This window comes from Sipha flava, unplaced genomic scaffold (genome assembly GCF_003268045.1).
Source record: "Sipha flava isolate LNK unplaced genomic scaffold, YSA_version1 38_pilon_pilon, whole genome shotgun sequence".
Classification (NCBI taxonomy): Eukaryota; Metazoa; Arthropoda; class Insecta; order Hemiptera; family Aphididae; genus Sipha; species Sipha flava.
In genome coordinates, this window is record NW_020273099.1 from 1,197,146 (window position 1) to 1,211,487 (window position 14,342).

A 14,342-nucleotide genomic window follows, 5' to 3' on the forward strand; every position below is an offset into this window, starting at 1 on the left:
CTTTAGCCGTATCATATATTACATTATTATAGGAATATAGGTAAATCGATAATACAATATGAAATATAAAATAATGCACAATACTAATTACATGTATACAGGTTAACATTATCACGATTGCGACAATACGTGACGAAAATTATTCGTTTACGTTTTCGTGCAACACAAAACGTTTAATAATAATAGGTATTGTAGCATAGAATACTGATATTCGAATAGTCAAGTATTCGAATAATTTATGGTAAAGCTATCCGAATTCGAATATACATTACATCTCTATTACAGACATTATGTATACATATTAATTAATTAAAATAAAAGTTTTAGTTCGTACGTATTATATATAATATTTAATAATTATAATTAACACCCCCCTTCAGAAAATTCTAGCTACGCCACTGAGTAGGTAGGTATAGGACATAGGTAATCAATGTAATAAATAAATTAATGATTATTTAATTTATAAATGTTATATATTAAATTATAAAATCTAAACGTCTTTTTACATTGTCGCTTATATCTACTTATATCCATCTTATACTTATATCCACCTTGTTTAATATATTATATATTAGTTATATTCTTTTATTATCAGATATATATTATATGTGATTTTAAAAAAAGTAATATCACGATGTGTAGAATTATAAAAAAAATTTGAGAAATAATATGTCTGGGGGGGCTGTGCCCCTAGGCCCCCCTGAATCCGTCCCTGGTGTCGTGATAAGTATTTAGAATAAAAGTTAATCGCTAAAAATGAAGACATGGGAAACAATGGACTACAGTTGTACAAGTTGTATCAACAGAGTAAATTTATTTATATCATATAACAGGAAGACCTAATTGAAATTTGATATCCTTATAGTTACATAAATAAATCAAATTGTTTATTCTAGTATATTAGTAAACATAACCTGTTTGATAAATTATTAATTAAAATTAATTAAATTTAAAAATTTCACCTGGCATCGAAATATAACTGAAAAAGTATAATCAGGTACTTTAATTATTATATTACAATTAAAATGCGTTGTACCAACAAAAATAAATAGTCATACACAATGTAAAAAAAAAAAGTTAAGTACAAAAATAAAAATAAAAAATTAAAGAATTTATATAATTTAATAGTCAAACCTTTGGACTATAGTTATCATTTATGTAATCGCTTACCGCAAATAATTGTACTAAACCTGACGATTTCAAAACACTTCATAGGCATTGCATTATCTCCATGTAAGTGGACAGAATATTTTTAAATGTTTACATTACCCAGTGAAGTTCAATTATTAGCAGAAAATTTTGAACATGTATTATGTTTTTATCTTCTCCAGCAGCGGTTCCCAAACTTTTTGGGTAACGCATTCCCGCAAAAAAAAAAAAAAACGACATTTTTTTTTTATCATTTAAATAAAAACGAATTGTTGTCGATCCAAAAATAATATCATAAACATACGACAGTGCAATGTACAGTATAAATATATGCCTTGCGCCTCCGCCTCCGAGTGCTCGAGCCTCACGGTTTGGGAACCACAGCTCTATAGTTCCAATACCCGCTCTTCTTGATCTCCGGCGTTCGCGGTCAAATCCGCGACGACGGTATATGAAGTGCGAAACGTCGACGTTGTCCCGTCGGGCGACGTGCGACCGACCGACGACCGAGTGGTCCACCGCGCGGCCGCGGTCGGTTTCGTGTTCGAACGGCGGCCTCGAGGACTGCGCCAACACGTTCCTCGGCGCGATCATAGCGGATGACGGACTGCTCGGTACCGCACGGTTCCCGTTGGGTTTGTTGTTGTCACCGGAGTTCGTGATTTCTGGGCAGCCGAGCGCCGGGCGACGGCCCGTCCGCCGCGAACAGCGGTGCCGCAGGCTTAACGTTACGTAACGCAACAATCGGCAACGGTTGGACGCACGCGTACCGCGCGAAATGCAACGAAAACCGGATCCACGGTGTTGCTCCTCACGACGACACGCCGCCGCCGTCCGTTGCGGAGGGTCCGCGCGTGGCACGTCATTAGTCCGAGCAGCGTTCTGTTACCAAACAGTCGCGCCGTAGCTCGTCAAATATCGTTCGCGTTTTCCGATTCCGCTCGGCCGTAACGCGGCACATGTTCATCGTTTTCCATCCGAACGGTCGATCTGCATCGATATCGGTGCGTTTCACGTCCGTTTACCGGACTCAACCGATCAAAATCTCCGAACCTTGACCGGTATAGTTTTGTCGAACGTCACGTTTGCATATTATTTTCAAATGTTCATTACAACTCCTGTACGATGTACGTCTAAGACTGAGATCGGGCTAAGATAAGTAACACAATCGTAAGACATACACTTTATTCGCAAAAGTATACTAAAAACATTTGCTCGCGCACAGTTCAGAAACCAATTGGTAATTATTTATCGTTATTATTATTATTATTATTATTATTATTATTATCATCATTATGATTATTTGTTATTGGTTATTGATATGATTATTATTATTATTATTATTATTATTATTATGATTAAATATTATATAAAACAGTAAAATGTTATTTCAAATTTTCAAATATGAACAAACGACAAAATATGGATTCATATTCACTATAACTTGATTTTTATTTATCTTGATTGCATCACAATTAATATTTTTGGATAAAAACTAGGTACTTACCTTAGTTTTTAGTGTTCGTCCAATCGACAGTATAAGAATATTAAATATATATCGAATTTACGACCATTTGACGAATAAAAATTTAAATATGTTCATTAAATAAATAATACTTTAAAATTATTAGATTCGTAAACAATTCTAATTATATAATTATGTTATTATATTAAACAAATATATTATTATATTATGCTTAAAATATGAAAAAAAATCTTGAAGAATGAAATTTAAAAAGTCTTGCTAGACGAAATGTATATAGGATTATATATATATATATATATATATATATATATTATAAATCATATTGTACATAATGAATTATCTAAAAAAAAAATATGTTTTATTTAATCAAACTAAAATACTACTGCTAAAAAACTATTAAAATGTTTATCGAATTGATTGCATATATTTATTTTTTTTTGTTTCAGATGATAAGTGGCATTCACTGTACATCATTGTAAAATAACTCACGTCGATTAAAAAATATAATTTTATAATATTATATATATGAAATCATTAATAGATAACCATATGTCCAGAGAAAATGAAAGGCTCATTGGCGAAGATGAAGCTGAGCGTGCTAAATCTTGTTATCGGCAACTTTTGGCGGCTTTCTTAGGTAATCATAATATTATTTATGATCACATATAAAATAGCTCAATAGATCACTGTTTTAATTATTATCAATAAATATAACTACTACAACTAATTCTTTTAAAATATCCAATAAATTAATGAAAATTCGATTATTATTTCGTATTGTTTTAGCAGCATGTCACTCCGTTTTGTCTTGTAAAATATAACAGCGAACAACCCCATTGGGATAGCTAACTACCCGAAAACTCTGAGTTGATATCAATGGTGATTACTTAACGTGCATGTCACGTATCAACACAATAAACTTATAATATAATAACCTAGTCTAAGCTATAGAAGCCTTAATTTTTCCGTATTCCCCATACCAGATATTATATTTTTCATAAATTCAAACAACATTATGCAAAAGTAAAATATGTTATAAGATATAACTGTAGCAGGTTTAGTAATAAAAATAAAAACAGTGACTAATTGCTATTCGTTTATACTTTTATGTATCGTTTTTCTCTACTGTATTTTTATGTGTAAAGCATCGTTAATGTCACTGTCGTCGGGCACTGTGATCGCGGGATGGTCACCGTCTGGTGGACATCCCAACGACGTTGACTTGAATATGTGGACCGAGGATCAAGAATCGTGGGTTATAGCGATATACGTGCTGGGCGCGTTGGTCGGTGCATTACCGTCCGGCCGGTTGTCTCGGAGGTACGGCCGAAAGAAGTATCTGATATGGCTGGCTTTTCCCATGATCGCCGGTTGGTTAATTTGCCTTCTGTATTCGAATAGCGTGAGTATGAAATATTATAAAAATGTTTGGGCTAAAGCTAAGGCGTATCTCCGTCGATGGAAATAGCGGATTTTTCGTGACCCATAATCCGTAGCTTAAAGCTTATCAAGAATTTCTGGACAGGTCAATAAAATTTTTATATGTCCAATGGTCTATCGCAATAACAAACCAATTTCTAAAAACTACATGAATGTAGAATATTTTTTTATTGGACCATTTTTCATTAATTATATAGGGTTAAAATGCAGTAAAACATCGTTAAGGGTATAACCCTCGGTGGGGGATTGTCCAGCAGTTGTCTCAAAAACTGATATAGCATTTAATAAATCATGGAGACCCGCCACCTAAAGCAGTAACTAACGGTAGTTTCAGGTGGCTGATGTATTGCCGATTTTTAAAATTAGTAGAAAATAAAGGTATAACCATCGAAATAAGCTTTTAATATGTATTATCAACCAAAATTTCAACGAACACTAGACGAATAAACCGTGTGTTAAATATCCCAAAAGAGAACACTGCAAGGATGTTGTGTAATTACTGTTTTTATTATGATTATTTAGGAAACTAATTTTGGTGTATACATATTACGTATTTATCAAATAACTTTTAAAATAACTGATAAACAGCAGTATCGACTTGTTTATTATAATTTTAAACGCGGAAGATAATTATTTAAAATGTATTTAAATATTTAAAATATTTAATAAAAAATACTAATTTCAATGATTTTGTTCCTAACTTTTTTCAAAATATATCTTTAATTAGTCGGAATTAACATTTTACATATTTAACATTTACATTTTTGTGTGGATTCCTCCTTTCACCATAACAGGACACAGTACACATGACCTTCCTTACTTTTCATACTGATTTTTAACTATGCTAATTAACGGTAAGACATATATTTGTCATATAATCCAGTACCGTTAATATGCTAAGTACGCATTGCAATCGTGTTGCACAAACACCCGTTGGACTTTTTACTGGATTTCATTTCGCTTTGAATTTGGCGTCCCGTGGTGGTCGACGGCAGAGATGTTGGGCCAGACTAATCTCAGTTAATGCACTTTCCGATGCAACCACAGATAATATTAACACGGAAGATAGATATGCGTTGAAGATCCGAGTGCGTTTTTCATTGTACACACAAGTGCAGTTCTTATTGTAGCTACACGCATAGGCGCAAATAGGTTAGTGAGCTTGTGAATTTAGCCCCTCGGACTTATTATCGTTTTAGATCTTATAAATGTATTATTTTATATGATTGTGATCTTTTATTTTTCTTTGATCACTGCCCTTAGTGATTATAATTAATACTAATAATTTAATGATTATTTTGATTATACTTTGGATGATTTAAAGGTAAGGGATGAAAGCCTTAAGTTATAGTTTTCGGTTAAAAATAGTATGACTGAAACCTCTCCCCCCCCTTCTATTGAAATTTCTTATTTGCGCTTATGTACCCTACGTACTACGTGTAAAAATGTGAGCAAAATAACTATGACAACGACACGGTTAACCGGAGCCGTCTGCCGTTCTATTCATTTCAGCTGGTACTCGAGTGCGTCGGACGGTTCTTTTGCGGGCTGTCGGTGGGCGCAACCACCGTGGCCGTGCCGCTGTACGCCAGCGACGTGTCGTCGGACGTGCTGCGTGGCCGTACCGGCGTGTTCTTCGACTTCATGTTGTGCGCCGGCATACTGTACGCGTACGTGGCCCGGGCGCTGCTGAACAGCCTGCGCGACTTCATCAAGGTCTGCGTGCTGGTGCCGATCACGTTCGTCGCGGTATTCTCGTGCATGCCCGAGTCGCCCGTCCACCTTTTCGAGAAGGGCCAGTACGAGCAGGCAACCACTACGTTCAGGTGAGTCCGTCGCGCTGCGGTGGTCGGCCGGGGGGATTGCACGGGGCGATCCGAACGGCGCGTTAACAATCGTCGTGGGCAGAACACACGGGGTGAGATCAGGCTCGCGGGTTGTGCAATCGACCCGGAGGACACGTCGTCATGCGGTCTACCGTACCGGGGACGCGATGTTAAGGTAGCGCTTCCCCCCTAGTGGTCCGCGCGTATGCCGGAAGGGATAGGCGAACGTAAATTAAAAAAACCCACAGAGTATTATTGTTTATTATTGTTTTTAATTTTTATTTGTGTTAAGGGGTCCGCAATCGTTTTTATTCTCTCTAAAGGGTCCGTTTGAGAAAAAATTTGGGAAACGCTGTGTTAAGGTGTGTGACCAACACGTGACGGTCTGATATCCGTTTAATATCCATCCTGTGGGTCGCGAACGCTTATGCTACGGCCGTGTTACGGTGCACGTTTTCGCTGACAACCTTTTTTGTTACCGTTTGCGATCATTTGATCTTCACGTAGGTATTAAATCGGATGGCTCCTATTTATCCCACCGGCTATTGATCCCGCTGGCCACTGCAGCGGTTAATAAACCACTGGTGTTACGAACGTTCGTGAAACGCGATACACCGAAACGTGTATTTATTTTTTTTTGTAAAGTCTTGTCAATTGAAACAAAGATTTTTTTAAAGACGGGACATCTTAAACTCTAATTTATATATTAACTTTTGCCTAACAGATGATTGGGAAAACTAACATTATTATTTCACATTTTAATGGTTTTTGTTTTTTAGATGGTTACGAGGTAGGCGGTTCAATGTGAATCAGGAGTTTGAGAAAATTGAGAGGTCTCGATTTGACTTTAAGGTATCGACTGAATGCGGTGAAAATAAAATTGGCAATAACAAGTAGGTTAATATTATTCGGTTATCTTACATGATCATATTTAATTTTAAATATAATCGTATACAAGTATTACAAACATGCAGTGAGATCCTATGTCTAATATGTAAAATTACACACCCATAAACATACAACAGTGAACAACTATATTATATATATAAGAAAAAAAAAAAAAAAAATGTCAAGGTAACTTGAAAAGTTTTATGAGCGCTCAAAATATTTTTGCATACCTTGCTGTTTTTAAAACAAAAATGAATATTAGATAGTGTTTTGCAATTTAATTACTATTTATGGCATGTTTACTCATTTTTATATCATGTGTGCAGTAAATTTATTCTAAATACTAAACATTTTTCATAATATCAAATCTGGGGGGTCCATATGTTGGCGCCAATGTTAGTACCATCGTTGGTCCCAACGTTGGCTCATGTTTATAGTACAGCGCTCATTCATCGGGCCGACTATCATTCGGTTGCCAACGCTACACGGTCGACGGACTAACAAAAATTCAAACTACATTCTAGTTTATGCATATTGACCATGTATACTTTATATGCACATTGCCATATTATTTCAAATCGACTTTAGTCTCGTATTAATTAAAAGCAATCGGTAAAACTTATCATTCATATATATATATTATGTAGCAAATATCATAGTTATAGCCGTGATATTGTAAGACTAAATTATTATTATTTTTTATTTTTTTTTTATTTAATCTGTGAAAGACACGTCAACATTGGGCTCAGCTTTTGATGTTTCGTCAAAAAACCGACGAGCGACGGATTAGTTCCAATATTGGGGCCAATGTGTGTACCCGGCATAATAAATCATATTGAAAAACGAAAAAAATGAATTCGACCATACAGATCAAAATTAGAGTTGTAGACCTATAGTTATTGTTGTCAAAAAAATAACTAAACACAAAAATGATTTACATATAAAATTTAATAAATCAAATTAAAAAAAAAAAAAAGAAAAAAATATTGACAATGCTATAGTAAAAAAATGTAGTTTCATATTTTTGAGCATATTTCGGTTTTTTTAAGTATCTGCACATGTATGTGCATGCACATTTTCTAAAAATTGTGTGAAATAAGTCCCCAACCTTAAAAATGAGGTTAAGACTTATGTAAAAGATGGTTTTAATATAGCATTTAATAATTTTTATCAGGAAAAAGGTTAGGTTTTTTCTGAGGATTTTCTGTAATTTTTTTTTTTTTTTTTTTTATAGTATTCTTGAATTACAGTAAATCAGTAATGCTAAAAAAATAGAACTCTTAAATTTTAATTATTCCCATGGAAAATATACCGATTTCCGTTCAATAACATTATAAAAACTTATTCGAAGTGTACCTATAGTAAATAAACAATATAAAACAACAGTAACGTACTTAACCGTATGAAAATTTGACTCTGGTCTGTTTTTACTGGTCTGTTAAAATTGATCACCCCTTGAACTATATGTACCTTTTATAGTTTTACACTTGTTTATTTAATTTAATTATTTATTATTATGTATAAATAGAGGTTCAAGCGTGTTCGTTCTTGATTGTTGTTTATAATAAAATAATTAAAATTAAAAATTATTTTATGGTTAGTTAGTACTTATAAAATAATATATAAATAAACAAATATTTTATACAGGTACAGAAATAAATAAATAAAAACTTAATTTGATGTATTATTATATTTGTAAAGGACGACCGGTTTAAATTAAAAATTCACATCATCAAGTTAACTTGACAAATGCAATACTCGTGACTAAATTTTAATTTATTCATTTAGTTATTTCTATATATAAACTATTTTTTTAATAAATTTATATTTAAAATAACATTTTGTGCCAGAAACGTTTATAATTTATTATTCGAAAAAAATTGTAAATTATTGTATGTTAATCATCTTAATCATATCTATCCCAATGACTCAATAAAAATACCAATAAATAATGTTAATCAATCTTGTCTGTTAATAGGTAGTTAAATTATTTGAATAAGTTCATCAACAATTGTTGATTGAACCTGGATCCAGCTCAGAACTTTAGACTTGTGTTAACTTTGAGCTGATACTGCATGTTTCAATTATTTTAATTTTAAAAGCCAATGTTTATCGTTTCAAAAAATTTTGGTGGAAAGTGATATTTATAACTTTTGGTCTGGTGTTCGCTCAAAGAATGTCCGGCGCTGGAGCTATAATACAATATTCGGATTCTTTATTCGAAATGTCAGCAAGCAACATCCCTCCGGACGCAGCGTGTGTCATAATTGGCGTTTTTCAACTGGCTGGTTCCGGTTTATCGTTTTTTCTCATCGATAAAATCGGACGAAGAACTTTATTATTGATTTCATCGGGAGTCATAACTATTTGTCTCATGATGCTAACAATTTACTTCAAATTATCAAATTCAGGTATTTATAATATTCACTAATAATAATGATATATATATAGCGGCTCATGATTAGAAAAAACCATTGTATTTCATTTAACACCGACTTTTGAATAACTTACCGTTTTAGTTACGACATTTTTTTTAACTTTTTTTCTAAACACCAATTATTTGGGAACAGTTGAATGATTACTTTTTTGTTGATATTACCGAAATCGATTTGTTTTACGTTATATTACTATACATATATAATTCCGCATGTGTTATAGTGATATTATAATACACATGCAATTCTCGTTACTCCTGTCTAAGTAAACTATACAATCGCCGAGATACCGAGATTGCTCATTGTCATCGTAGCCTGTATCTATTTGCATTTTTGATCAACCATACCGGGTGTCCTTGAAAGACAGGTCAATTATGCTAGTACCTTACAGTTGCAAACAATAAAAGATCTTCTCCACTATTATTTCTTCGTCTATTTAATTCATACAATTCCGGATACGCCCGTACACGAACAATGAAGAAAGCTAAAACCTCTTGGCTTCTCCTCCGAATGTTACTAAAAACTCAATATCATCTGGCTTTAACAGTTCTCACCAATCATGATAACTGCTCAAATTTTGACAAATCAGGCGTTAAAGTCATACCACTAAACGTACACACCTGCTACCACCTATAAATACATTGGTTTTTCCTCTCACGTTTCTGCACCCACAAATTATGTTCATCGCTTCCTTATAAGTTTTTGATACCCGTTCCAATTATTTCTGTATTTTTCCACGTTACCGAATCAACTGTAAACGCTTAGTTTTTATTTTTACAATATTATATTTTATTGCATATAATAATATAACTGCTTAATAGCAGGGCTTTAAGTGGCAAAACGTTAGGGAACCATGGTCCCTAAGCATCTTGAGATTTCCATGTCCGTTTTTCCTACAATTAATTTTCAGTTGTATATTTAAATGTAAAATACGTATTGTATAATTAATATTTAATATAAATTATTTATTATTTGTAGGACATTATTTCTCGGATTTATCAGCTACGTTAGACATCCAACGAAACCTGATTGTTGAAAATTTTAAAATAAAACAATTATTTTTAAAAACATTTCTATACATGTATATCTTAATAGTTATTTATAATGTGAATTATCATTTTGTCTAGAAGGTGGTTTTTTTTCAAGTTAAATTTTCATAGAAATTATATTGGACCAAAGTGGAAGCGATATAAGAGATAGGGAAACTAAACTAAACTAAAATAGGTAAAGTCATTTGCATTTCCCTAAAAATTTTAGTCCTGTTTAGCTATAAAATGACGGAAAAAAACACTATAATAAACGTTAGTTAAAAAAAAAAAAAAAAAATACATAAAAAACTACGCGTAAACGTGAAAAATTAAATTTTAACGTCACATAATAAAAGCAATTAATTTATCATTACAACAATCATACATAAACGTCGAACGAATGCTTCACGTGGCATATCGATGATGGCTGGTCAGTGGTCGACGGACATGCAAACGCGTGTGCATGACCTTACACTCCGTAAGTGTTAAGAAATTCATCAAACGTCTACAACAACCCCGTTGAAAATATTAATAAAACTTTCCGAATTTCGTATTTTCATTAAATAATAAATGCATGAACAAATTATCAGATTAAAATACCACGGTCGATGTTTTCATGTTAATAAAACGAATAATGCGCGTCGACGACTGCTATTAATTAATGAAATCGAAAATAAAACTACAATTTTGTCGTTCAAAATGGTCCACCACGACGTATGCGTTTCTTTTATACGCATGTTTCCGTCATGAAAAACTGTGTGTCGGACCAGATATTCGATAGTAAATTGTACAACATTGACAATTAATGAGATCGTGACGGGCAAACCGTTAATTTTACGTCGAGTCAGAATTGCCGAAATCCGTCGATCTATTCGTAGACCACGTCCGATGCATTGAAATCCCCACAAAGTTAAATTTAACTTTTTGTTTACTTCTTTTCACAACAATAACTTGCCGACTTCCTACGGTCGCGGTATACTCGTACGTCTAACCATCGTACAACTGATGCTAGCACGTAGTTGTCTTTTTCCAACAGCTAATGTGCGCGCAATTTTTAAATCTATTTTCGTAATATTTCGCTTCTCGAGTAACGACGATAAGATCGACCGTGCAAACGAAGTAGTAACCGACACCGCGGAAATCCATCGGAAACCTTTGGAGTGGATCGGTGGGGTTGCGGTGGGAAACGAGGTTAGTTCCAGTTTCGGCGCGGTCCTACCATTTCGTCCGGCTAACCGTACCGATATTCGGTGGGATTCGATGCACGATTCAAAGGACAACCGTCACCTGTGCACCGTAAACAACGTCTTTCTCATCGTCGATTTTGTTTCAGGAGCCTTGGACAATTCACCGTGGAAGATATCCGTACTGTTCATCCTGTGCACGTTCATCGTCGCGTTTCGACTGGGCCTAGGCCCCATACCGTGGTTCATCAGCACCGAGCTGATACCGACCGAGAACGGCGGCCTGCCGTCGGTAGCCGCGACCTTTTCATGGACCTTGTCGTTCGTCATCATGAAAACGTTCAAGATGATCGTCGACAGCTCTCCGATCGCGCTGTGGGCCACGTTCGCCGCTTTGTCGGTCATAGGTTTCATCTTCATCCTATTCTACGTGCCCGAGACCAACAACAAGAGCCGCGAAGAAATCCGAATCAACCTTACCTGCCGTTAACGGGTCCGGCCGTCATCCGACGACGCCGACCGACCGACGTTCCCCGTCTTTTGATCGTATCGCATCGCAACTAACGGCACTTCGGTCGTGCTTTGTATAGATTTGCGTTGTTAATATCGTATATTATATTTTTATCATCAAAGTTGTCAACTATTACTCATTTTACCAATAAAAAAAATGAATGTGTTTGTATTTCACGTAAAAATAACCGTTCACCAAGATTCGATATTCTCCCGCAATAGATCTGATAAATGTATACGCGGATTACCTCACCTATATCGCACGAATACGAGTAGAACCGTTGTAACGTTTACGTACACTTACTTAATAACTCTCGTATAACTCCGAAAAATAATTAGGCACGGTGAGTTTAAAATTACAATACACCTATTTATTTGAACATTGAAAGAAGTTGTATATATATTGTGAGTTCAATGTTTTCACATAAAAGGCATGTTGTGTAACATTTTCAAGTAATAAAACCAAAAGTTAAAAAATATCATTAAATTATAGCCGATAACTAATCTAGAGTTGAATACTATAAAATGCTAATACAATTACGCAGTAAACTTTTTAAGTTTCAACGATTAGTTCTTTAAGAAAAACAAATAAAAAAAGCAATACTCAAATTTAGATTTCCAGATGTTAGCAAAAATATTTTAGCGACTTTCCGATAGTTTATTTTTATTTTGTTGACAACAAGAAGGATCTCGAATCAAATTTTTAAACATAAAGTAATCAAATTGAAATTCTTATGGACTTTTGGTTCTATTATGAAAATAAATTCGATAAATCACATCAACGTTTGACGATTTATGTGGAACCACTCTTCGGACAACGTTTAAAAGATCATGTGATTCTCGACACATATCAACATTTACGATTAGATAATGAAGCGCACCGTCGGATCGGTTGAAGGATTTTACTAGTACACAACCGTGTTTTTATGTAATATGAGCATGCTTCTTGAATACTGCAGATGAAAAATGCAAAAAAGAAGTAAAAGAACTGCATAATAAATGTATGGGACAAGTTGAACATTTTTAAGAACACTTGAGTTGAATGAACGTATGATTTTAGGAGTGTAATCGTCTTTTAGGTACGTTTTCTATAGGTATTGAAATGATGTTGAATAGATTTTTTTTCTTTATACGATAAATATTTATATATCATCATGCATCCGTTACTACTATTATAAACACTATTCACTTTTGACGTCAGCAGTTTTGCAGCTTTTATACTTCCGTATCACGACACAATATGACGTACAATATTTATAGTGTAATATACACAAGTGATAAGAACGTATACGATTTGATAATATGATTGAAATAGTATTCGATAATAGCTGGGTATGATTAAATGGAGAATACTTATTATGTGGCATTAAATTGATTTATTGTGGAATTAACGGAAAATAAGATAAAAAACGTATTATTATAATTATCAATCAATAATAATTACTGTCATAATAATATTCATTAATATTTCAAGGAATAACGATTACTCAAGGAAATACATTTTCTAGGAAATTATAATTAGTTTATATTAAAAATTTCGTTTCAAATAATAATTTATAGTACAAATTTAACGTTAAATAAATGAGTTGTATTATTTTTTAAATTGTTGACATTTTCTGTAGTCTTGTTTTATTTTTTTAATATTTGAACTGACAACCATTTTTTCCCCATCAACACAGGTATTGTATTTATAAGTATTTATAAGGCATTTATAAGTTCATTAAACTCATCAAGTGCATTTATTTTATTTGGTTAAGAATATTTATGAATATATATTTCCATAAATATATAGTTCCTTGATATTGGAATGTTCAAAATTAAATTACCAAAATTACATCATTCATTTAAAATATGTTAATTTAAGAATAAAATACTGAAAAATCTGTTTGGTTGTTTGGTTATAATCAGTTTTTATTAAACCCCATACAGTTACCAGTCATTGTAACCAACTTTACGTTATGAATAATTATTATTTACGATTTTAACAGTTTTTGAGTACAATATTATTATCACCGATTAGACGTCGAACGTTATTTATTTAGCACGCTTAGTATAATATATTATATGACACTATTGTTAATTCCACGGAAATGATAAAATGAATAAATAGTGGCAATTATTATTACAAGAAGTTTTAAGCAATATAGATTCATATAAAAATATGAACGTTGTATGACATCATCTGGACGCTCGGCTGATATCCTAGTGTTAAATAACACAATTTTTGAATTCGACAGAGATAAATATCGACAACCGTCGAATTAAAGCTTGTAGTATTACAGTTTACAACACATAATTAAACGATTATTTACTAATAGCACGTCACGAAATATCAAAACTGAAGATCTTTACAGTTTATACTAATTGTTATAAAATGTAAGTTCTTCGTAAATCAT

General features: G+C 33.3%; 2 protein-coding genes across 4 annotated transcripts; one reads left to right on the plus strand and one right to left on the minus strand.

Annotated features, from left to right (window-relative positions):
* Nucleotides 1-616: 616 nt before the first annotated feature.
* Nucleotides 617-1,751, minus strand: LOC112688316. Its single transcript, XM_025561461.1, has 2 exons — nucleotides 1,454-1,751; nucleotides 617-1,345 (listed from the first exon to the last, which is right to left on the minus strand). The coding sequence occupies exons 1-2, from the start codon at nucleotides 1,741-1,743 to the stop codon at nucleotides 1,261-1,263; spliced, it is 375 nt and encodes a 124-aa protein (XP_025417246.1). The 5' UTR covers nucleotides 1,744-1,751; the 3' UTR covers nucleotides 617-1,260.
* A 256-nt stretch (nucleotides 1,752-2,007) lies between these two features.
* LOC112688315 (facilitated trehalose transporter Tret1-like) lies at nucleotides 2,008-12,112 on the plus strand. Of its 3 annotated transcripts, XM_025561459.1 has the most exons (8): nucleotides 2,010-2,389; nucleotides 3,082-3,110; nucleotides 3,177-3,272; nucleotides 3,781-4,037; nucleotides 5,588-5,901; nucleotides 6,681-6,794; nucleotides 8,911-9,200; nucleotides 11,586-12,112. In XM_025561459.1, exons 3-8 carry the CDS (start codon nucleotides 3,185-3,187, stop codon nucleotides 11,924-11,926), a joined length of 1,404 nt encoding a protein of 467 aa, XP_025417244.1. In that variant the 5' UTR covers nucleotides 2,010-2,389; nucleotides 3,082-3,110; nucleotides 3,177-3,184; the 3' UTR covers nucleotides 11,927-12,112. The 3 variants fall into 3 exon arrangements, with proteins under 3 accessions (XP_025417245.1, XP_025417244.1, XP_025417243.1); XM_025561460.1 differs by lacking the exon at nucleotides 11,586-12,112 and adding an exon at nucleotides 10,203-10,561 and having other exon boundaries at nucleotides 2,008-2,389; nucleotides 3,082-3,272; XM_025561458.1 differs by having other exon boundaries at nucleotides 2,011-2,389; nucleotides 3,082-3,272.
* The last annotated feature ends 2,230 nt before the right edge of the window (nucleotides 12,113-14,342 follow it).